This window comes from Balaenoptera borealis (assembly GCF_965194805.1).
Source record: "Balaenoptera borealis genome assembly, chromosome: 21".
In the NCBI taxonomy this organism is placed as follows: domain Eukaryota; kingdom Metazoa; phylum Chordata; class Mammalia; order Artiodactyla; family Balaenopteridae; genus Balaenoptera; species Balaenoptera borealis.
The window spans coordinates 19,811,786-19,835,765 of record NC_138880.1 but is presented as its reverse complement, the minus strand read 5'-3'; the positions used below and the strand labels follow the sequence as shown (position 1 = coordinate 19,835,765).

Here is a 23,980-nt window from a genome sequence, read left to right as displayed (position 1 = left end):
AAACTATGATTTCGCATGCTAGTTTCACAAAAATCAAATCCAGCTGTTTCCACCAAATGGATGCATTTTTTTTTTTTTTTTTTTAAGAAACCAGCAGGATGAATGGGGGCTGGTGAGGGAGATAATCCAAAGGATACACATACTTTGGAAAAATACAATTTGCATGTGATACAGAGACGACCTCCCATCCCACCACTCAAATATATTTCAAATTCTAGAGATTTTAGTGTGATTATTTTAAAGTAGAAATTGAATTGCATTCTGAAAAATCTTCCCTGAGTTCACATTGAGAAAGTAAACAAATAAGGCTGAACATGCCAAGAGAACCAATTTTTTCCTTATGGTTCAATATATAATAACTGTTAATTCCGCTAGTGACTATCATCATTATCATCATTTACCAGATGACAGCTGGATATCCAGAGCCAAGTGAAGAAAAGACCCTAACCCGTCAACTTTTATCTTCTAATTATGATAAGTTACCAACTCAGATAACATCTTTCTGCCCACAAAGGAGTAGAATGAATAAAAAGTGAGCTTGAAGGTTTATGTTAAACTTGACTTTTTGAAAAGACAAGCATCTGTTTTTAAATGGAAAGATCCATTAAAATCAAAAAAAAGATGGGCAACAGTGGAAGTATAAAATGAGAGCATCTTAATGACAGTATCGTCCAGCAACCCTGGCGACATCAAGCTCTATCCACGGTGAGCACTAGGTCTCCACTGGAAGGAAGTGGGCTTTGATGGCATAAACAGCATTGTATTAGGTATGACTGTATGAAGACTTAAAAGCCTTGATGAAACCAGAGTGGGCGAAGGAAAGAAAAGAATTTTCCCCACAACTGTGGGAAAAACTAGCAAGAATCAACAAGGAACATAAAAATTCTTTGTTGTGTATTGTTCATAAAATATTCCAAAAATGAATATAACATAGTCAGGGTTGTTTTTTTTTTTTTAAACTCCTAGAAGAAAGGTTATGAAATGTTCTTATCTCATCCACCTCACTGTCGAATCCCAGATGATACAAGTTCTGAACAGAGGCGCTAGTTAGTATGCAGCACTAGAATAGGTGTGAACGTATGGGTTTTATTTTTGTATTTTTTATTTTATTTTTGTAGTGGGATAAAGAGAAGGCATAAAATTAAATACATGACATTTGCAGTACTAAGCCATCACATAGGACACCCCAGCTGATGTTTCAATCTTGGATGTAAGAAACTTCAAGATTTTCAACAAACCATTCATGTTAGTACACACCCAGAAAAACCGAGAACCACAGACTTTTCTGAGGAGAGATATTGTAAGTAAAAGTCTAAATATGAACAGAAGAGATGTGACCCACATATTCAAATCCAGACTTTTAAACAAAAACCACATTAACTCAAATCTTAAGTCAACACTAATTGTACTTACCAATGAGAAGGTTAACAATGGCAGCAGAGGCCATTCTCAGAAACATTTAAGGTTTAAAAGAGTCCACAAGCACTTGAAAAATAATAGCATACTGCTTGTTTCCACAGATTAATATATAACAGTTATTTTTACTAAATTGGACAAAAAAAATTAATAGGTAAATCATGCTCTGATTATCTGAACTCAGCTAGTTAGAGCTTGATCAACTAGTTAGAGTCTGGTGGAAATGAACCCCCAGTTGTTGCTCTGGTTTTGTCCATAGCACCTACAACATTTCCACAGACACCACTTCTTAGAAAATAGCCAGAAATGCAATGAAAGGAAAATATAAGAGTCAGGACAAATGTGTTACTACCAGTAAAACAAAAACGCCAAAGCTCATGTGCTTTTGACGATGGAACAGAAAGTAACATCATCTTCATATTTCAGAGAATGTGTTCCTTGTTTGCTTCCCGGTGTAGAGAGTACAAAAGTCATCTGTTTATAGGTGTTGTTACTTTACATAAAATTACAACAAAATAAATAACTACTCTTAAAATCCATCAATGGAGGGTTTCCGGAATATAAAAATAACTGTAGAATCTCTCCAAAATTGGAGCTGCACACTACTTTTCGATGTCTAATGCTGAGTACAGAGTAGGGACTCAGTACTTTCCAATGAAGGAATATACCTTTGAAGACAGACATAACACCCTTTTTTAAAGTATTAAAATTAGTGGCATTCACTCAACAATAAGGAGCACATGTTATGTGCCAGACATTGTGTTAGGCTGTAGAATGAAAAGCTATTAAAACAGAAAACAATGAAAAGAACAATATCATTATTTTTTTTCTTATCCAGGCTATATTTACATGGTTTTGAATATTCAGATAAAGGTGTAGGACTAAGTTAACCACTTAAGTCCTCAAAATCATTTAGACAAGAGGTTTCATGTAACTGAAATCTTAGTTAACTGAGTTTTTCAGTATTCAGTTGGGTGCCGAAACATCCAAATGGGCACGTTACTAAGTATGTGAATATTCAGAAATATACTCAACTGAAAATGTTGCTTTTGTTCTAAATGTCTGACATGCAGTAAGTAGTCTACAAGAAGCCAGTCCATGAAATCAGTGGGTTCATATCCTGTTTGGGGAAATAATAAAACAAATAGCAACATACCGGTATCTTCAAGGTTCTGTTTTGAAAGTTGGTCACTGAAGGGCATCAGAATAAAACCAGCAGATGGCTCTGAACACTTAAAAAATACATACATGTATAGAGAGACAGATATGGATATATGGAGCAGCGAGCAAATATAACAAAACAGAAGGGAAGACAGAAACTAAGCTAAATAGAGAAGTCACAAAGGAAGACTATGAGGGAGAGTCCATTTGAAAAAGTAGGGCCAAAAGACAGAAGGAATGGCCACAGACAAGGGCTCCAGGTCTGGCCAGAAGAGCCAGGAGAACCCATGATAAATTACGCAAGGCAGCCTGAGAAGAGAACAAGGTGGGCCACCTAGAAAGGCGACTAGGCACCTCCACTCTGAGAAGGTGAGCAGGTTTGCAGTAGAAAGCAAGAAACATGAACTTTAAAATCCTTCAGACACATATGCCCCAATAACAAAAACACATGAGCGTACAAGACGAAAAACTCCAGAGTATTTTCAGACTTTTAAAACTCCAACAGGTACCATGTCTTCCCTTCCAGCCCCTAAATCCAGGGATAATGATTAGAGACTTTGGAATCAAAAGGGCTTTAGTAACAGGTTAAGCTAAACGAGGCCAAGGATTCTGCAAATTGAATCCTTGCAGATACCATGCAGAGTTTTACTCTGGTCTCCAAGGCCACGGCACACCCAAAAAGACTAAGGTAAATGACATTCCCCTAATCAAGGCACAGTGCAGAAACCAAATGAGGGGCAATGGAGGAAACTTGAAAACTCCTAATGAATAATGTGGCTTCCAGAGTCATCCAGAGTAGCTAACTAGCAACTTTTCAAGGAGAAAAAAAAATGCATATGTTCTATTTCACTAAAAAATCATTCCATGTCCAGCTTTAGTGCGATTAAAAGAAAAAAGGATTTAATATTACAAAAAGGAAAAAGCAACCATAAACATATAATTAGCATATTTTTACCCTGTACATCTTCTAGAAGAAGATCACAAGCACAAATGTTTGCAATTTCCTGAGGAAATAATTACTATTAATGCTGAGGGGGAAGAGAAGTGACAGAAGTTCTAAAGACTGCCTAGGGCAAGAATAAAAAAGCATCAAGTCAGAGGCCACAGACACATTAACTTCGTATCTCAAGTCCCCGACGGGATTCAGATAGCTCTGCTTGAATAAAATCCGACGATATCCCCTAGTTAAAAGGATGAGTGTTTCTGGAGAAACGACTAGATAAATCTTATCACCAGTCGTAAACGCTTTTTTAGGCAGTTCTGCATACATATTTGAGAGTTGGAATATTTGAACATTTTTACTCCTGAAATCTGGGTACTGTTTGCACTTCAAAAGACTTATATAACTCTGTGAGTGGATTTCTTTTCAATATCTTTAAAATACAATCCCTGAAAATGTTAGTCCTTGGATTGGATATACGCATACCCAGAAGTTGCAAAGCTCTCCGGAGGAACGGGTACTGTGGGGTTGACCGGCAGAGCTCCTAAACGTCAAGAATGGTATTTGGAGTTCAAGGTTGAAGGCGGCATGAAATAGGCTTGAAAGAGTATAGCCCATCTCAAAAGGGTTTAAAACTGCACCTTTACTTAAGAAATACCCCAAACAGACAGCACCACGGGCCCTTTTACCTGTCCTACCAGTGCCGGGCAGGTCAGGGTGTGGAAAGACTTCCAGAGCTCCGAGCGGTGTCCTATATGTAACCCAAGAGCCTCAAGAGAGCGGCAGGCGACTTCGGGGACCCGCCAGTGCGCAGGGCGGGGGCGGAGGCCCGGCCGGTCCTCCCGCACGAGGGTGCCCAGGGCCCCTCGGGACCAGGGCGGCCAAAGGGACCCGCGGCGTCGCCGTGCCAGGCCGCCTACCGGCCCCCGTGACCCGCACGGCGGCCGCGGATCCCGACGCCCTGGGCGCCGCATGGGGCGAGGCGAAGCCCGGAGCGCGGCCCCGGGACTCACCGTCTCCGAGGGGCCGGAGCACGGCCTCCGGGCAGCTGTGCGCAGCTGGACGCGGCCCCGGGCGCCTCCGCCCCAGCCCTTCCCCTCCGGCTCGGCGCCCAGGCCGCCCCTCGCCTGCGGCCCCTCCTCGCCGCCCGACCCTCGGCAACTTACTGCGGCAGCGCGAGGGCCGCGACGAGGGGCCGTGGGTGGGCGAGCGGCTGGAGAGTGTCGGGGCCCGCGGCTCGGGGAGGCTGCTGGAGCGGCCGCCGCCTCGCTGGTCCGCGCCGAGACGAGCGCCGGGGCCGCCGCGCTGCAGAAGGCGGGCTGGGCAGGTGGGCGCCGCTTGTGTAGCCGCGCCGGGGGCGGGGCCTGGCCGGGGGGCACCGCCTCCCCCGCCCCCCTTCCTCCCCCGCCCCCCAGCCCCCGCGCTCGCCGACCCCCCACCCGAGCCCGCCTCCCGCGCCGACAGTCCAGGCCACGCTGGCCAGCCCTCGGGGTAGGAGGGTCGGGCTGCAGCGCCGCGGAGTCTGTCTACGGCCCGGTGCCCTTGGCCGTGCGCTCGGCCGGGACTAGGCCCGTGGGCGCCGGCGGGCGGGGGAGGCCGAGCTCTGCCGGGCGGCGAATTCTTGCTTACCCTGGAGGTCCCAGCCTCGGGGGCATCTCCGAGGCTGCTTCTAAGTAGAGTTCCTCTAAGTGGGAGTTCTGCCCCCGATTTATTTTTTATTCTGAGAAGAATTTGCAAGTAAGAAAGTAATGATAATAAAATATGTCAAGGATCGTTATAAATAGAACCCAGATGGGCGTGCTTTGTCAAATAGTACTGCTTCACCAGTAAAAACCGTAAACCGTTTATTACAATGTTTAGTTGCTAGTTTGAAAATCCCGGTAATGTGAATAGGTAGTCCTGATGATTTAGGGGTGGGCTTATAAGAAAGTGACATTTGCTGTTTCTCAGAGAGTAGTAAGAGTTACATAACCAAGGTTTCTCATGCTGTGCTGTTGTTTACTTTAGGGGTCTCTGATAAGATTAAAGACACAGTATGAAACTGTTCATTTCAATCCAAAAGGAGGCCAACACTGGCACTGAATTGAACAGTGAGTATATATTATTTTTGTTTGTTTTTGAAATTTTATTTATTTATTTATGGCTGTGTTGGGTCTTCGTTTCTGTGCGAGGGCTTTCTCTAGTTGCGGCGAGCGGGGGCCACTCTTCATCTCGGTGCGCGGGCCTCTCACTATCGCGGCCTCTCCCATTGCGGAGCACAGGTTCCAGACGCGCAGGCTCAGCAATTGTGGCAAATGGGCCCAGTTGCTCCGCGGCATGTGGGATCTTCCCAGACCAGGGCTCGAACCCGTGTCCCCTGCATTGGCAGGCAGATTCTCAACCACTGTGCCACCAGGGAAGCCCTGTATTATTGTTTTTGTTTGATGGAAAGATCTACCTTATTTTGTTGAGTAGTGTGGTAAACATCTTTATTCATCTACCAGTAATGCTCTTCCCTTTGGCAAAGTGCCAAATTCATATTGCGGAATTATATGTACATTTTTCATGTGATGTTCTAAATCATTCTTAACTTCTCTAAGACATGTGTTCCCAAGAGAATCTGATTAAAGATTTGGGGCTTCACTCCAGAAACTGGACCATGTACAAAATCTCAATGACTATTTCAGAAGCGCATGTACCTCATGAAGCCATTAAGAACCCCATTAAAGAACTGGAAATCTAAATAGCAACATGGCTACAAGAGTATTATCTGTTCTAGTAAATGTCCTAAGTCATAGAGACACTGTTAATATAAACTTACTTTTATAGTATAAAATGGATTCCTTATGCAAATAATTATTAATGACATTGAGGAAAATGATGCGTATAGACTCTGACACCAAATTCATTCAGTCCCACAAAGGCTAAGAGGCATTGTACAGGGGGGTGAAGACTCAAGACTCAAGAGTATTTGTCTAATTTCTAAAGGTTAAGAACATAATCTAAATTTTTTTACCTGTTTTTTTTTTTTCTTTAATAGAGATTACTATTTTTTAATTTATGAGATTATTTCCCGGCATATTTTTATTTAAACATTGTGAAGGGACAGTCTGTAATTAGGTTGCAGAACAATGATTGGGGATAAACTGATCTACTTGACATTTAGAAACTGCTAATTTAGTCAAAATACCAATCTTTGAGTTTATCTAGTAATCTGCCCATCTGATTTTGGTACTTCCTGAAACAATACATGTGTCCATGTGTGTGAATAATAAAAGCTATTTCATCTCTAAGCAAAAACGAGCAAGTCCTTTCTAACAAGCACAATGTTTGATGAATATCTTGACACAGTAGAAGTTTTTTTCTTTAATTAATTTATTTTATTTTTGTCTGCGTTGGGTCTTCGTTGCTACGCGTGGGCTTTCTCTAGTTGCAGCGAGCAGGGGCTACTCTTCGTTGTGGTGCGTGGGCTTCTCATTGAGGTGGCTTCTCTTGTTGTGGAGCCCAGGCTCTAGGTGCGTGGGCTTCAGTAGTTGTGGCTCGTGGGCTCAGTAGTTGTAGCTCGCGGGCTCTAGAGCACAGGCTCAGTAGTTGTGATGCACGGGCTTAGTTGCTCCACGGCATGTGGGATCTTCCTGGACCAGGGATCGAACCAATGTCCCCGGCATTGGCAGGCGGATTCTTAACAACTGTGGCACCAAGAAAGTCCCACACTAAAAGTTTTGATTTATATATTCCTTTTCCTGTTTGCAATTATTTGTTAACTGTGAACCCCGTATCTCATCTTTGGTTATTACTCAAATGTTAAAATGTATTTAGATGTAGAAAGAATAGAAGATCCACAGATCTAGTATGAGTCTTTAAGACTGACTCTGAGAGACAAAGGATATTAGAATAGAACATTTAGAAATAAAATGTTTGACATGGACTAAGCTATTTTGACATCTTCATTTGCATTTCCTTTAGCACTACTCTATTCCTGCTACAGAAACGGAATTATTGTGTTCTCCCTATTTGATTAATCCTTTCACCCACCTTCTGCCTCACCTGTGTGGAGTACTGTACAGTAATCACTTTTCATTTTCATCTGTCAAACTTCCTGCTTAGAAATGAAACAGACGGGGCTTCCCTGGTGGCGCAGTGGTTGAGAGTCTGCCTGCCAATGCAGGGGACACGGGTTCGAGCCCTGGTCTGGGAAGATCCCACATGCCGCAGAGCAACTAGGCCCGTGAGCCACAACTACTGAGCCTGCGCGTCTGGAGCCTGTGCTCCGCAACAAGAGAGGCCGCGATAGTGAGAGGCCCGCGCACCGCGATGAAGAGTGGCCCCGGTTGCCGCAACTGGAGAAAGCCCTCGCACAGAAACGAAGATCCAACACAGCCAAAAAAATAAATAAAATAATAATTAAAGGTGCTAATAATTTTTTTAAAAAGTTTAAAAAAGAAAAAAAAGAAATGAAACAGAAAATCCAAGTTAGTCATTTTCAGCAGAAGGAGTAATCTAGGTTGTTGTCTTCCAAAGATTTCAGAAACATTTGTGCATGTCTGAACTCCTAAGGTTTTATGAAATTACAGGAAAGTTCAAGGGACTTTTGTAGCTCAATAAATTCCACACCCTGTACTCCTACACTTGGCAAATACAACCCAGAGTAAGTCTCATATCCACGAATAAGGGATTTACTTTAACTATCAAGGCTGAATGAGTTGATTCTTATTAGTTCTAACTTTGCCTCCATTATCCCCAAGCTATTTCAGCAAAGACAAAGCTAAAATCCCCCAGTTTTTAAAAAATGGTTGGATACTAGATATTGAAGCTTGTTTTATAATTGAATAAATAGGCTTGAAGGAGAAAAAAATATTGGATCAGAGTTCAGACCACTAGAGTTTCAAGTGCTTTCAGGCCACTGTTGTTCTCCATTTCCCTTTCAAAAACATGTAAAAAATTAAAGGTGACTTTCCACACATTCCATATTTACCCATCCCTTAAGATAAACAATAAAATATTGAAAAAAATACAATAAGCCCTTATAAGACAAATTATCTTTTAAATTTGTATTTTTCTACTTGTCTTTTAACAAAGACCAAATAATGGTTTCGCAATGGTTTTCAGTTCTGCACTGCTCTCCCTATGAATTTCCCTACATCCTGCCACTCTGCTTGTTTCTGGGTTTTCTTTACATTGGCCATTAATCAAGAATCGCCCAGAGCTCCACCCGTTCCGTGCTGGTCTCTGTTTCCTTCGGCCAGGATTCCTGCTGGGACTGTATCTGCTGAAAAAAGTCAGCCTTCTCAATCCAAACATCTTCAGTCAGCCCGTTGCTCTAAGGACTGAAAACCAGGGAGGGGGTCAGGAGAGAGCTCAGCTGATGTAAATCCTTCTCTGTCCCTCCACCTTGTCAAAGGTTCTCACTGCTCCAGAGATGGCTTCCTAACCATGTCCAGTGGACTTTTCTCAGTTTTCAAGTGCCTCAAATTCTCTCTGGCTTTCTATCCTTTTGTCTTGAAATTGTTTTCCCCCTTGGCTTTTGTGATCTCTTCATTTTCTTCCTACCATCCTTACAACTTTTTGTCCTCCTTGCTAACTATGGAACCCCTAAGAATAAATTCTTGAATCATTTAATCTTCATCCACCTTCACAATCTTAGTTGTTATCCATTCCTAAGGCTCGGCCAACTTGATGGCATCTCTCCCAAAAGCTACTTTGTTAGACCTTGTCTTTGCTCCAAACTGAGTCTCTGGGGAGATAAACTTGCAAGTACTTGAAATTATATGATTGAAGAAAAATCCATCTCTTCCTTAGACTGATACCTCTCTCCAACTTTCTTCTTACTATTCTTCTGGTACTCTTTAAGTTATACATTCTCCTGGTAATAACCTTAAATTGTTATTTACAGCTCTGTCCTCTACTTTTTTTTATGTTCCATCAGTCATGAAGTGCTGCTACTCTTCCTCCGTTGATTCTGTATTACAGAAACAATTCTTTCTCTTGATTTCTAATCTCCGTCTCCCTAATCTCTATCCTTATCATGTTTTTTTTTAACATCTTTATTGGAGTATAATTGCTTTACAATGGTGTGTTAGTTTCTGCTATATAACAAAGTGAATCAGCTATACATATACATATATCCCCACATCCCCTCCCTCTTGCGTTTCCCTCCCACCCTCCCTATCCCACCCCTCTAGGTGGTCACAAAGCACCGAGCTGATCTCCCTGTGCTATGCGGCTGCTTCCCACTAGCTGTCTATTTTACATTTGGTAGTCTGTATATGTCCATGCCACTCTCTCACTTCGTCCCAGCTTCCCCTTCCCCCTCCCTGTGTCCTCAAGTCCATTCTCTACGTCTGTGTCTTTACTCCTGTCCTGCCCCTAGGTTCTTCAGAACCTTTTTCTTTTTTTTAGGTTCCATATTATCCTTATCATGTCAAGACAAGTTAGTGCAGTCTTCTCAACAACTCATGGTGTCTTCTCATCGATTATAGAATCAAACTAAACTCCTATCTTGTACAGACCCCATCAGTATATCTTCTTGACTTATCATGTGTCCAAGATGGTAGCCACTTGCCACGTGCACCTCTTGAGCGCTTGATTCATGACTAACCTGAACTGAGATGTGCTGAAGAGTAAAATATACCCTGAATTTCAAATACCGTACAATCAAAGTCATGTAAAAATGGCTCACTAATAATTCTTTCACATGGATTACATGTTGAAGTAGTGTTTGGGCTAGGCCATATACATCATTGGAATTATTTTCACCTGTTTCTTTTGACTTCTTTTCTATGTGACTGTTAGAAAATGTTAAGTTACAAACGTGGCTCACCTTGTATTTTACTGGACAGCGCTGCTTTAGACAATCAACAAGCCTGTTCTGGGCTAAGCAAGATGCAACAAATGTTTTAAAAAGCACGAATAATCTACCCCTTCACAACCCAGCTAGGGGGATAAGACATTGAAAATCAACTATTGACACAACCGGTAGGAAAACGTCAAATAACTGAAGAAGAAAATTAGCCCTGTGGAAGCTTAAAGGAGAGAAGTGGTCAGGAAGCCTTTTCTGAAGAAGTGGAATTTCAAAAGATCCTTGAAAGACAGATAGATTGCTTTTCTGCAGCTGTGGAAGAAAGATAAAGCCATTCTGGGACGGAGGAGGTGGGAAAGCACTGAGGAGGCTTGGGGTAAATGTGTAGACCATTGGCTGGGGTGAGTGCCATGCCCTGGAAGGGACTCGGGTCGACACATCTCCTGTGCCTCTATGGGCTCAGTCACCTCTAGGATGACTTCTTGCCTGCTTTTCATCATTCTCTGTCCCATTGCTTTCTTCCAGGCTTTACCATACTCAGGACCTGAAGCTAGGATAAAAGGTACATGTATGTTGCCAGCCAGATCTTCACCCTGCTTCTGATGAAGTTTCCAGAAAGCGTGCTCCAGTGTATGCTCCCAGACAGTGGCACCGCATGGTGTTTTTGCTGAGGAAATGTTCTCCCGCACTGGGGAGACCTTTGAATGGAGGGTCCGACCCAAGTAAAGAACAGAACTCAGTATTTATTTAAATTGCCACCTATCTACGTTGGCCAACCATTCTGATTTGCCCAGGAGTATTCCAGTTTTAGCACAAAAAGTCCCATGTCCCAGGAAACCCTTCAGTCCCAGGGAAACTGGGATGGTTGGTTCGTTTTACTTACTCTGCCATGTTCCAGGTTCTGACTTTGTTTTTCCTTTTTAGTCACTACTGTGATTTCTAAGACAAAATGACAGATAGTACAATTGTGTTGAAAAGGAGTGTGGTTGCTTTCTCTGGTCACAGCAGTGTTGACTTGACAGCATTTTTTCTCAGCCTTGGTTTTGTGATGTCCTAGGGGGTCACAGTTCTTCATGTTAAATTCATTCAACTTCCATTTTAAAAATATGTCACTGGATACACTCAATCAAATAGAAGGGGGACACTTCAGTTCTAAAAAGTGGGAATAGATGGAGTCCTACCTGCAAGTAACCTTACCTCTTCACTGGAACCTAATCATCCCCGTCAGTTCCCTGGTACTTCCTCCTGAGCCTCTTTCTGGGCCCTGGGAAGCCATGCTCCTCTTGTAAGTCCCATTCTTGTTCCCAAGGCCTGATAGCTAAAGGACGTCATCAATATGAAGAGAAAACGCCTAGATGAGAAATTCGAGAAGCAGATGCAATTCCAAGTTCTGGCAAGAAAAGGGTTACCTGATTAAGAAGTCTCCTCGTCCCAAAGGAATGAAGCAACAATGGTGAATGGGGAGGTGATAGGTTTGGACTTTTAAGATACTGACCTGAAACCTTTCAGATCATACCATCTACACCATATATTCATAAAGCTTAGTTGCAGTAGAATCACTTACTCAAAAGTTCTTGCACAAGTCTGAAAAAATATCCAAATTCCAATTTCCACTTAGCAACCACCTCTTGCACGGTGCTGTGAATTCCAAGTTGCAGAACTTGGGTCTCAAAATACTCATGTGGAAAATGTTGCTATCTACCACCTCCCAGGGCTTCTGTGTAGCCTCATCCAAAAATTAAATACTTGGAGGTCAAACAGTGAAAAGCAAATTAACCTCTGGTGGTGGGGGCAAGGGAGAGGGACAGATGGTTCCTTGCTTAGCATGACTTTGACGTTTTACTGTCTGGCTTGGGCTCCATCCCTTAAAAGATCCATCCCTTAAAAAGCTCTATGAGTTGGTAACCTGTCCTAAAGACCTCAGGGGATGAGAGCTTCAGAGAGTATACTTTTAAAGCTCCCGCCTCTTTTACTTTTATATTTGGATTGGCACGAATTGGTGCCTCTCAGCAAATTAAGCAGTCTTTTGTGCCTTTTGTATCCTAGACAGAGAGGCAGAGTCTGTTTTAATGATGAGCAGTCTGGTACGCCGAGTTTCTTCATACAAGTCAATGTTGGTTTACTCCGTCCCAGGAAGAACACCTGAGTTCTTCCTCGGTTACATAGAAGAGTTCAGAGTGCTGGCTCTCATGTGGCTTGTTCCCTAGTCTCTACTATCAAATGTGACCGCACTAGAAACTGCGTGCATTTTCTCCAGAAGCTTTAGGGGAAATTGCCCTTTTGTGCTTTTGGATCTGGAGAGAGAGCTTGTACAGCCAGGCTGAACCTGAGTAGGATCCTGGCCTAATTTGGAAGGCACTTCAGTTCTGCCTGGGTTTTCATTTTCATCTTTCCCAAAATTTAATTCTGAGGAAGAAATCATGAACTAAAAAGATATAATTACGTACAGATGTGCAGTAAAAAAACACAAACTGATCCTACTGGTTGCTAAGTTAGCTAAATGTATGATTTTGAGCAAAAAGTTCTCAACTGCATTTTTTTCACTTTCTTTTTCCTGTGAAGTGAGGATAATAATACTTCCTTTAACTTCTCCAAAAGATTGTGAGGGTGATACACAGGTAAGCAAAAACGCTGTGAACAAGTTAAGTCACTCATTAAGGTTTGGCATGGTTCATACCCCATCAATCTAAAATTCAGTTCCAAATACAATTTAAAGTTAAAAATCTAACTCATTTCTCAGGCTATGCGTGTAAACCACGTAATGTAGCATTATCTTTAACATTACATTGAAACGAATAAAATAAAGTTTTAAATAACTGATACTTTTAAGCCAGGTTGATCTGTCCAAACAATCTTCCAACAATAGTTCTATCTTTAGGGTCATCTTCCCTGTGTCAGCAGCAGTCATCGCCAGAGTGTGACCCATGACCTGTTAACTGGCCGAAAGGACCTCAGTCTGATGATCATACTGCTTTCCTTTCTGTTGGCCCCTGTGTTGACCTTCTTTCTAGCCTTCTTACAGTTCATGGAAACTTAGAGCAAAAAATAACTAGCAGAAGAAAAATAGGAGAGAAGAAAAAAATCTTGAAATTACAACATTTTAATTTTAAATTCTCAGTCATTTCACAGCCTATGTAGGTAAGTGGTAATTATTAAAAGTATACAAAAATACGTTCCCATTTATTATTAAATACATCTAAGGATGAGTCTTAGGAAAATCTACTGGGACCCCACTTCTAACGCTGCAATCTCAGCCTCCCAGCAAGGCCAGGCAGGTAACATCAAACTTTGAGGCTAGCTGGGCATCAGACGATAGTGGGGTGGGGGGAAGGAAGCTATAGAACTGAGAAAACATTCAAATACAAAAATTTAAACACTGAGCCAGATAGGCAACACACAAATACAGGCTGAATTAGTCCCCAGGCAGGGCTGCCAATTTTCCACATCTGTTCTAAAGGTTACTCATATAACCGTGCAGTCAACTGAAATTATTTATTAAAGTTATTTTTTAAACCACATTCACTATAGGCATAGTGGATATTTGATTGTCTGTACTATTCCAGTACGTTATTCCCTTTAAGGTACAGTTTCACATTTCTTTTTTTAAGGAAATACAAAGTTTAGTGTAAATTTCTTTCAAAAAGTTACATAAGCGTATTTCCCATGAGAAACTCCACTTGTTCGTGTGGGAAGCTATACAAAGGAGTTTATTAGCAATAAGATTGTGCATGATCATCAGAATAGCAAAGTAATCATTTTTAACTGAGTGCATATTCTAATCCTCCTGTATGAATTATGTGAATAAAATCTTTGAAGAATTGTTGAGGAGGCAATCTTGGCTAAATTGAATTTGACAGTGCCCCTTTATCTAGTTCCAATGTGATTAGACTATGGGGTGCATATAGACTCACAGAGGATACTGCTTTAAAATATGGTGCAATGAGTACATTCCAGCATTAGATAAAGCAACTCAGGACAATGAACACTGCATTGAATAAAAGTAACGTCAACATCCACAGTGTAACATTTCCTTTTTGGGGGGAGGGGTTCAATTTGATAGGCTGTTTCACATCATTTTATTTTTATGAAAGTTTGACAGTAATATCCAAGGGGGTAAACATTCATTTTACAACTGGGTATGTTTTATACCCTTAAGTTCCAGCCGGTTGTGCCCTGCATGACCCCAGGAGGTGCCATTCTTGTGGACAACAATGTGAAAAGCATCCCTGGGATTCAGGCAAAGTACAATTTACACAGCCTTAAAGCAACCTCACTGAAGATTCAAGGGGTAAACAAGCTGTTCTGCATAGGCATGTTTCTCAAAGAGCAGAAATTTGTCCACTTAAGTACCCAAATTTAAAACATCTGTGTGTATGTACATAATTGTAAATAAGCACTTTAACTGGTTTTTTAAATGAGTGTACAACTTCCTGGATCCTTAAAGAGATGATGCAGATGAAATTTTCTTGTACCTTTGGGTCACGATTATGAGGGTGCAAATAATGAGAACACTGTAATGTGTGTTACCCCATGGCTATTGAAGTGTGCATGGTATTTTTAAAATGTTATGAATATGTCTTTAAAGAAAAGACAATTTTCAAGGACTCTATCTTAGCTTGGATTTCCCCAGAAACCAACATGAGACAAGGATTTGACTGCAAGAAATTTATATGGGAGGAATAAGGAGATGGGGAATTAAGATGGGGGAGGGAAGGAAACTAATAAAGGGTGTTATCAAAAGCATCATGTTGACAAGTGGCGCTTAACCCTTTGGGAGACAGTGTAGATGATGTGTCTCAGAATTCTCTCATTGAGGGAGAGGGAAATGGGACACTTACACATCAATTCCATCACCTTTGATGCAGGGCTTCTCCTGGGGGCTATTAACTCTCCTCGAACATGGACAAACAGGCTGAAATAGCCAGAGAAAGCCCTACAAAGGCACATGAAGGACCTTGTCATCTCCGTCCTCATTATGTCATAGCAGCCCTGGATCCTCGCGTTAATCAGAACTTCTTTCTTTGCTTATTGGTCACCTGGAAGAAGAAGCTGAAAATGCCAAGGGAGAAGATGTAACTTAAGGTTCAGTGGAACCTTGCTCTGTCCCCTTATAGAAGGATCCCTCTCCCTCCCAGGAACCAGGACCCAGCATAGGCAAAGTGGTGGGAATGGGAAGCACAGATTTCCAAGTCATTCCCTGACCCATGTATTTTAAACACGAACACTGTTGCAGGCTAACTTGTTAAATTAAATTAGGGTATATCGGGGCTCACAGCCCCTGCATCCTACAATTCAGTTCAAGATATGACATGGTTCTTGATTTCTTACCATGGCCAGTAGAGGCATTTTCAGGAGACTTCCATTTGGCCTTTCTTAACAGGTGATTTACTCTGCAGGTCAAAGAACCTGTGCGGGGTGAGGTTTTGCCAGCTCTAAGAATAGTCATTTTGATTATGCCCTTGGGCAACACAGACATTTCTACTTGGTTGTCCATAGATGCACTGGATCTCCTGTCAGATGAACTTGGGCCAGGACTCCAGACTCCACTTATTCTCTAGCCTCTGAGTAGCCCCAACTCTAAAAAGGGGCCACGATGTCGGCTTACATCCACCAGGGTGAGTATCCTGCATCTCACAACTGGAAATTAATTCTGCTGAGGAAATACAGGAGTACACACTACAGTTCCATCTGTTCTTCCATTCAGTGTGTTTATGCCCCCAATTAAGCATGAGACAGGGGCTGTGAGTCTGTTTGTCATTCCTTAGCTGCTTTCAGATCCCACGTCATCTGTCATTCCACTGCACCAGTTACGACTCTGTGATTTGAAGGTACATATACTTTGTACGACATGGTCTCTAAATGCAATCCGTAACTCATCCAATGCCAAGCAAAGTAGCGATCTGTCCCAGTGCTGGAGGAAAACCAATTGTGAAATAAGTAAGAGATAGTTTGCCTCCTATGAGGTGACTCTTGGCATCCACCACCATCCTAAGAGATTTCCAAGGGTCATGCTTTTCCTTTGCCTTCATGCTACCCTATTTAACCTAACCCCTGAATAAGATACAGTGCCTTTGTAATATTTGCCCTTCACTGGTGTCATTTAGTAAAGAGATTTGGGGGAGGAGCTAATTCTGTTTTCTCTTTGAGTGTAATATTTACCTTTAATTTTGTAGCTGGTTTGCTAAGCTTGTTGACGTATCTCTGAGGCTTGCCTATTTTTTTCTCTCTAAGAAGTACAACTTTTAATATCTTTTATTTTGTTCTCTTCTCTGTCTTTAGCAATAAAACGAATCAATTTTATACTAGAAGGTATTATTTTGTGCTTGTTCTGGAAATAGGTTCACCAGAAGTGTTATTGCACTTGTTCTTTTTTTTTTTTAATGGTATGAGAGTTTCCATGGCTTTCTTTTACTCTTTGGCAATGTTTTATGATAAACAGTGTCCTGGGCACTAGTGGTGATGGGATTGCTGGTCTAATAAAAGCATTTTCAGATATTCTTCAGTATCTTTCTTATTTCCTTCTCTTTTGTAGCTGCTTATACAAAATCACCTTTCAGATTCATTTGTCCCAACACATACTGGTTGATATTCTATATTCATGTTCGTGTGTTGTGTTCCCTTTCTACACTTATGGCTTGCAATTAGATGTTTTGCTTATTTTATTTTTAAGTAAATCATCCTTGGGCAGTCAATCCATTTTTAGGATTGATTGTGAGAAGAAATAAAATCATCAAAGAAGAAAAACCTATATGTGCATTTTTATCTGACCCATACTCTCCCATAGAACTTCACTGGTGATAAAACAAATGAAATCTGCAGCATTTTCAATGTGCTTACAAGTATGTGCTTACAAGTATGGGAGAAGGTGAGTGGATATTCCCAAGCATGAGTTAGATAACATCTTAAGATTATTTTTATGCTATGGTTCTACTATTACCTCCAGGAAAAGAAAGCAAATGCAACCAAATGTATTATAGGACAGTGGAGAACCTGGGATTTATATTTCTGCTCTTCAGTGTTCTTTCTGTCCATTGGTAAATTATACTGTTGTCATAGAACCATTGAAAGCTAGAGTTGAAGTGGGTTTCTGGCATGACCCAGCACAGCTATTCCATTCTTCACAAAAGAGGGGACCTAAGTAATTTAAATGTCTTTTCCTAAAGTCATAGCCCTAGTTAGTGGTAGAGCTGGGGTTGGGGAGATACCCAAACTGAATGTTATAATTTTTTCGCTATCATTTTGCTTCTCAAAGCAAATCCCATGACTCTGCCTATATGTAATGTAGGAAAATTCTCTGGAATTTCCCCAGTCAACTGGACGTCTTGACTTCAGGGAAGAATGTAAATGTCAGGAGAGGTCCACCACCAATGCATCACTGCTCTCGTAATAAAGGGGGCAGGTGTCCTGTGGGTCAAGGCTGAAGCAGTTGGCAGGAGAGTAGTACTTGCCTCAAACACGCTTCACCACTAGACAAATACAGGATTTCAATACTTAGGACAACTTGCCCTGTAACCTTGTGATTTCAAACAGAGATGTGAGTGGAAGTGTAGGTAGAGAGACAGAAAGGCAATGACTAGGCATTTGCCAAAACCATGTGTCAACTAAATGAAATGTGTCAAAAACCTGTACAAACACAAAAGATAAAGCACATGGCGTACGTTATTAGAAAAGACAAATTTCGAACATTGCTTTATCTATCTCCAATGTACTGCTTAATTTTTCTCTAAGGGATTAAAACGATGCCTTCTCAATGGTTGGGAGAGGTTAGGTTATGTCTCTATGGTTAGGTGAGGTTAATAGAGAATATTATACAAAAGGCAAAGCTTTTAATACAACTTAGGTGAAAATAAAGCAAGGCTGAATTGTTGGCTCATCTTTCCCATCTGGCAGCCCTGTGATTAGTGGTATCAGGGGGTGTGTGGAGGGGGTGTGTGGAGGGGTGTAGCTGGAGAGCTGCAATCATTGCTTTCTCTCTGGTGTTGACGTAGGTGTCAAAAACTGGTTGACATGCTTGATATGTTGGGCAATTCTTGTGATAACTTAGTTCAAGCTTCTGCTCTTAGGCAAACACCTAAGTGAAAAACAGACTGTAAATGTCCACTAGCTGGAATGACCAGAGGCTAATCTGGTTTTGCTCCATGTACAGTATACACTTCATCCCAGCAGATGGTCACGATGGGGTGGTGCAGGGTGATACATGCTTTCTTTTCTTTTTTTTTTTTTTTGCCAATATTTTATACTAACTTTATTTTATTTTTTTTTCACACACACACACACACTGTATTTTATTTTTAAAAGAGATAAATAGACTGACACCAAGCATTGTAAATGGATGACCACAACAAAAGCAACAATGATTGCAATTACCAAACACGAAACACACTCATACTATGTCATAATATTGACATTCAGTCCAGTAATCCTCCACTGTAACAGCTCCTTTACTTTGCAGTGAAAATTGATTGATACATGCTTTCTTATGCAGAGACCCACTGATGACAAATTCTCTCCTTTACACTGTTAGCTCTAGTTTAATGAGATCCTGAAAATAAATGTTAGGCTAACATCAAATAATGTTTCTAGGGAAATATATAAGGGGCTAAACCACTTTCCTTAAATTAAATCTTAATAGTGGTAACTTGATTTTGTGAGTGCAAAAGGGAATGCTATGACACCTCTACATGGGTTTGAATATAAAAATTATATTTAATCTGCTGTTACCATAGATTTAGCTATAAAAATCATTTCAAGGACATTGTGTTTTGATGTAATGTACAACATGACAAATATAATTAACACAGCTGTATGTTACATATGGAAGTTGAGACTAGTAAATCCTGAGTTCTCATCACAGAAAAAAAAATTCTATTTCTTTAATTTAGAACCTATATGAGATGATGGATATTCACTAGATTTATTGTGATAATCACTTTATGATGTATGTAAATCAAATCATTATGCTGTACACCTTAAATTTATATAGCGCTGAATATCAATTATATCTCAATAAAACTGAAAAAAAAAAGAACATTGTGTTCTTACACTTCTCTGGGAAAAAAGTAGACCTTTCTAAAAATAATAAAGGATACACACACAGGCAAATTTTTTCCTTTTAGTTAATAAAAAGGAGTAACACTATGCAATTTTGAAGCACAGCTGACATATATTTGGCACTTAATAAAACAAACTTTGTAATAAATGAATAATTATTTGAGGTTTGAGGGTTTTTTTTCCTTCAGTAAGCCTTATAATGCTTTGAAAATTCTCTTAATACAATTGCATTGGTCATCATCCAGTTCATAGAGAAATATGGAGCTTCTTAAACACCATATAAGCAGATAAAATGTACACAGTCCGCTTTCCAAGAGCTTTCAGTTGGAAAGAATAGTCAATTAAATCAATATGTAGGAAAAATTCAGATATGTAAGTGTACAGCAAACTTAGGGATAATATAGCAAAATCCACATTATTGAACCTCCTTTTTTCAACACAATAGTTGATTTTATATAAATAAAATTTTGTTTTCCCACCCACCCATTAACCCCTAAATGAAATATAGTCAACTTCACTTCCACATAAATTAGCAAATCTGAGCACAGAATCTTTTTTTTAGTTTCATGTATTCAGTAGAAAATCATAAGCAATGCAATAGTCATCCATAAAGCCCAAAGTTTAAAATAAGGGATATCCTCAAATGAGACATTAAAAAGGGGAAAAATAAAATTCAGTGCTGTGCCATATTTTTCGTAGAATTCATTAAGAATACAAATGAAAAGAATTTCACCGGGTTTGGTTGAGAGAAACACTGTACCAAGTTCTTCCCAGAACATGTTTTGACAACCATGGTTGCACTTGGTTTTTGAGCTCATATGCATTACAAAGCAAATGAAATCCGTATGTTTCTGATTCACTTACACTCAACTCATCAAAATGTAGTTGTAGGAGCTTCTAGATGTCTGAGCAGCTTATAAACCATACTTTGCCCTTATGAAATAGAACTCAAAGACAGAATTGGTTTGCATTTAACATATAATTATCTAAAAACTATCTGAGGAATTTCGTTCAACCCATGTGGCTTAATACATATTGTGCTATCTCTTGGAAATGAACAAGCAGTACAGGATGTTTAGCCAAATAAATCCTTACTACCCCTTCTTCCCATTGCCTTTTTGCTTCCATTGGTTTTCAAGGGAAACAGAAGGAATTTAGCCTGCCAAGAGAAATCTGTTCTCTCCTCAAGGAACATAATATATTCGATTAATTTTCTCTCTAATTCTTCATGTAAACAATAATGAAAAGAAAAAAAGAAAAAGAAAAAGAAAAAGGACTTCCATGGTGGTCCAGTGGCTAAGAATCCACCTTCCAATGCAGGGCACAAGGGTTCGACCCCTGATCTGGGAACTCAGATCCCACATGCCGAGGGGCAACTAAGCCACAGTTAGAGAACCCCACGCGCTGCAATGAAGAGCACTCTCACTGCAACAAAGACACAGCACAGCCCCCCAAAAATGTTTGTCAACCATGGAGTTAAGTAATTCTCATTCCTAGTTCTTGGTTGGACTTTTTTTTTTTTTTTTTTTTTTTGGCTGCGCTGGGTCTTCGTTGCTGCGCGCGGGCTTTCTCTAGTTGTGGTGAGCGGGGGCTACTCTTCATTGCGGTGCTCAGGCTTCTCATTGCAGTGGCTTCTCGTTGCGGAGCACAGGCTCTAGGTGGGAGGCTTCAGTAGTTGCAGCACTTTGGGCTCAACAGTTGTGGCTCGCGGGCTCTGGAGCACAGGCTCGGTAGTTGTGGTGCACTCGGTTAGTGGCTCCGCGGCATGTGGGATCCTCCCAGACCAGGGCTCGAACCCGAGTCCCCTGCACTGGCAGGCGGATTCTCAACCACTGCGCCACCAGGGAAGCCCTCTTGGTTGGACTTTTATTCAGGGAATTTCGATCAGAGTTTGATTATTGTTTATAGCGACTTGAAGTGTTAGCTCCACAAAGACAGTGACTGTGTTCTTTAGCCTTGCGTTCCCACGTCCGGCACAACACCTGGCACAGAAGACTTTGTTGAAGGAATGAGCATGGCAGATCTTGTCGAGGCAACTGGTCCTTTGTTCCTTGTTCCTTAATAGAGTATCAGTGGCACTACAATCAATTTATTTTAAGGAGATGTGCTTGGGGATAATATAGAGATGTAACAGTAAATCTGATATTGGGTTTTGCAGAAGATTTGAAATATTATAGCTGCTCAGATCATCAAGAATTCTTCAGGCAGCCTTTAAAGCTGCTATGTTATAACCAAAATGGGATTCAGGAAAGTTGCCAAACAAAAAATCCAGTGGACAACTTTACTGTGGGGTCAGTAACATTCCGTGCTACCCCATGAGAGAAGGTCTTCTCCGAAGACAGTGCTTCTAGGGCTATGGGTTTCTCTGTCACTTCCTCACCTACCTGGTGGGGTTGGAGTGCAGCCTCAACACAGCAACTGGTCCCCTGATACGTGGACCTTATAGGCAAGGACTTCGTAAAATGTATATTTACTAGTTTGGTCTCTTTTCTCCATTAAGCTTATTCCACAGATGACCCTGCAATTATTTTCCAGTCCCTTCTAAAGGGGATTTTGTCGTTACATCCTCTCCTCTCAGCAGAGCTTAAGGTGCAGTGAGATATAGAAAAAAAAAGTATTTAAGGTCAACAAACCTTAAACTGTGTAACCCTGGGTAAGTGGTTCAACCTCTCTGAACTTCAGTTTGGTTATTTCAAAAGCAATTATAATAACTAGCTTGAGGATTGTAATAAGAATTATACACAGTGCCTAGCACATAACTGGTTCTTATAAATATTCGTTTTTCCCTCTCTACTCTGATAGCCTGAAGAATATCATACCTACTTGTACCCTCACATTTATTATTTCAGCTCATATTCATCAGGTACCATGAGCTAGGCAGTCTGTTAAGTAACTTGGCCATTGGAGTGAAGGAAAGGGATGTGACCATGTCCTCTTGGGGTTTCAAATTGAGTGGGAGGGAGACATTAAACAATTACACAGATGAAGATGTATTTACAAATTGCAACATTCTGTGAAGCAAAAGTAGAGTACTGTAGGCACTGATCCTGCCAGACACCCATTCCTAGTCAACCGACTTGTTTCCAGGCAAATATCGAGATTTATAACACCCAGTGAATTTTCATGGTCCTAGCTGCAGTCACATGTGATGCTTTCCAATCGTATTTGATTTTTATGGCGTTGGGAGGGATCAATACTTGTGTTTATCAGACATATAAAAACACATAAAAAAGAGTGTGGGATTCATATTAAAGCATTAATTTAAAGAGAGGCTAACATTATCATTAATGTTTGTTTATTATAAATCATCAGTAGATTTGCATCCAGAAGACTGTATGACACATCTGCTTACACTAGGGATATCCTATAGGCAAGATTCTTATTGCCAACATAGAACAGAAAGTAGCCATCATATGTTATTGCCCAGGAAAAGGAGTGCTCTATTCTCTTTTTTTCAATTTCTTGAGGTTACTTTACATATTAAAAATTGCACATATTTAATGTATACATTTTAATGAGTTTGGACATATGCATACACTTGTGATACCATCACTACAACCAAGATAATAAACATAGCCATCACCTCCGAAAGATTTCTTGTGTCCCCTTGCTTGTTTTTTGTTTGTTTGTTTCATTTTGTTTTGTTTGGTGGTAGTAAGAACACTTAGCAAGAGATCTGCCTTCTTAATAAGTTTTTAAGTGCACAGCACCATATGTTAAGCATAGGCACTAGGATGTAGAGCAGATCTCCAGAATTTATTCATCTTAATGTAACTAAAAGTTTGTACCCATTGAACAACTTCCCATTTCCCATCGCCCATCCCACCGCCTTTTCATTCTCTGCTTCTATGAATTTGACTATTTAGATACCTCATATAGTGGCATTATCATTATTTGTCTTCCTGTGACTGACTTATTTCACTTAGCTTAATGTCCTCCATGCTGTTGCAAATGGTAGGATTTCCTTTTTTAAGGCTGAATAAGATTCCATTGTATGTATATACCATTTCCCTTATCTATTCATCTGTTGAGGGATATTTGTGTTGTTTCCATATCTTTGCTATTGTAAAAAATGCTGCAATGAACATGGGGATGTAGATATACCTTCGAGATAGTGAATCATCTCCTTAGGATATATACCCAGAAGTGGGATTGCTGGATCATGTGGTAGTTCTATTTTCAATTTTTTGAGGAAGCTCCATACTGTTTTCCATAGTGGTTACACCATTTTACATTCCCATCAACAGTGTTACAAAGATTCTTTCCGAGTTTGTTGACAGTGATTTAGAATTCAGAAACAATGTAATGAGTGATGATTAGGGACCCAGACCAGCTCACATGGCATAGATTACCCATTGCATAGCTGAATCATGATTTTTAATAGCTGTAAATTGAGTTCTGAGCCCTGTGAAATGAGAAGTAGAAGATAGAATCTTCCTTCTGATGTAGGCCTGATCCCAGACCAAATTTAAAAACAGGCAACTGCGAAAGGTGCACTTTCCAGCTTGCCCCCTCTACTCCTCCTACCAAGAACCCAGAGCCGTGGTGTTATCCAAAAACTATGCACTTGAGTTTGCTCTAAGTGATAAATAGTCTAAAAATTGGGGGTGGGTGGAATTTTATTTGTTTATTTT

The 23,980-nt window shown here is 40.7% G+C and overlaps 1 protein-coding gene and 1 long non-coding RNA gene across 8 annotated transcripts in view; one reads left to right on the top strand and one right to left on the bottom strand.

Annotated features, from left to right (window-relative positions):
• The window catches only part of SLC7A2 (solute carrier family 7 member 2), a 71,772-nt gene extending 66,931 nt beyond the window's left edge, over positions 1–4,841 (bottom strand). The window contains exons 1-2 of one of the 7 annotated variants that reach the window (XM_082374794.1): positions 4,684–4,792; positions 2,452–2,536 (exon numbers count right to left, since the gene is read on the bottom strand). Coding sequence is in view for 4 of the 7 variants with exons in the window: in XM_082374791.1 (XP_082230917.1) it covers positions 4,207–4,491 (285 nt within the window). In the remaining 3 variants the exon portion in view is untranslated. Of the gene's footprint in view, positions 1–2,451; positions 2,537–4,206; positions 4,505–4,530; positions 4,650–4,683 lie in introns of those variants that run through there. The other 6 variants (XM_082374795.1, XM_082374796.1, XM_082374791.1 and 3 more) reach the window with 6 other exon arrangements.
• Positions 4,842–4,973: 132 nt separating this feature from the next.
• LOC309619570 lies at positions 4,974–23,647 on the top strand. The gene is made up of 3 exons (XR_014239034.1): positions 4,974–5,254; positions 5,525–5,607; positions 7,604–23,647. It is a non-coding gene; the product is annotated as an uncharacterized lncRNA (long non-coding RNA).
• The last annotated feature ends 333 nt before the right edge of the window (positions 23,648–23,980 follow it).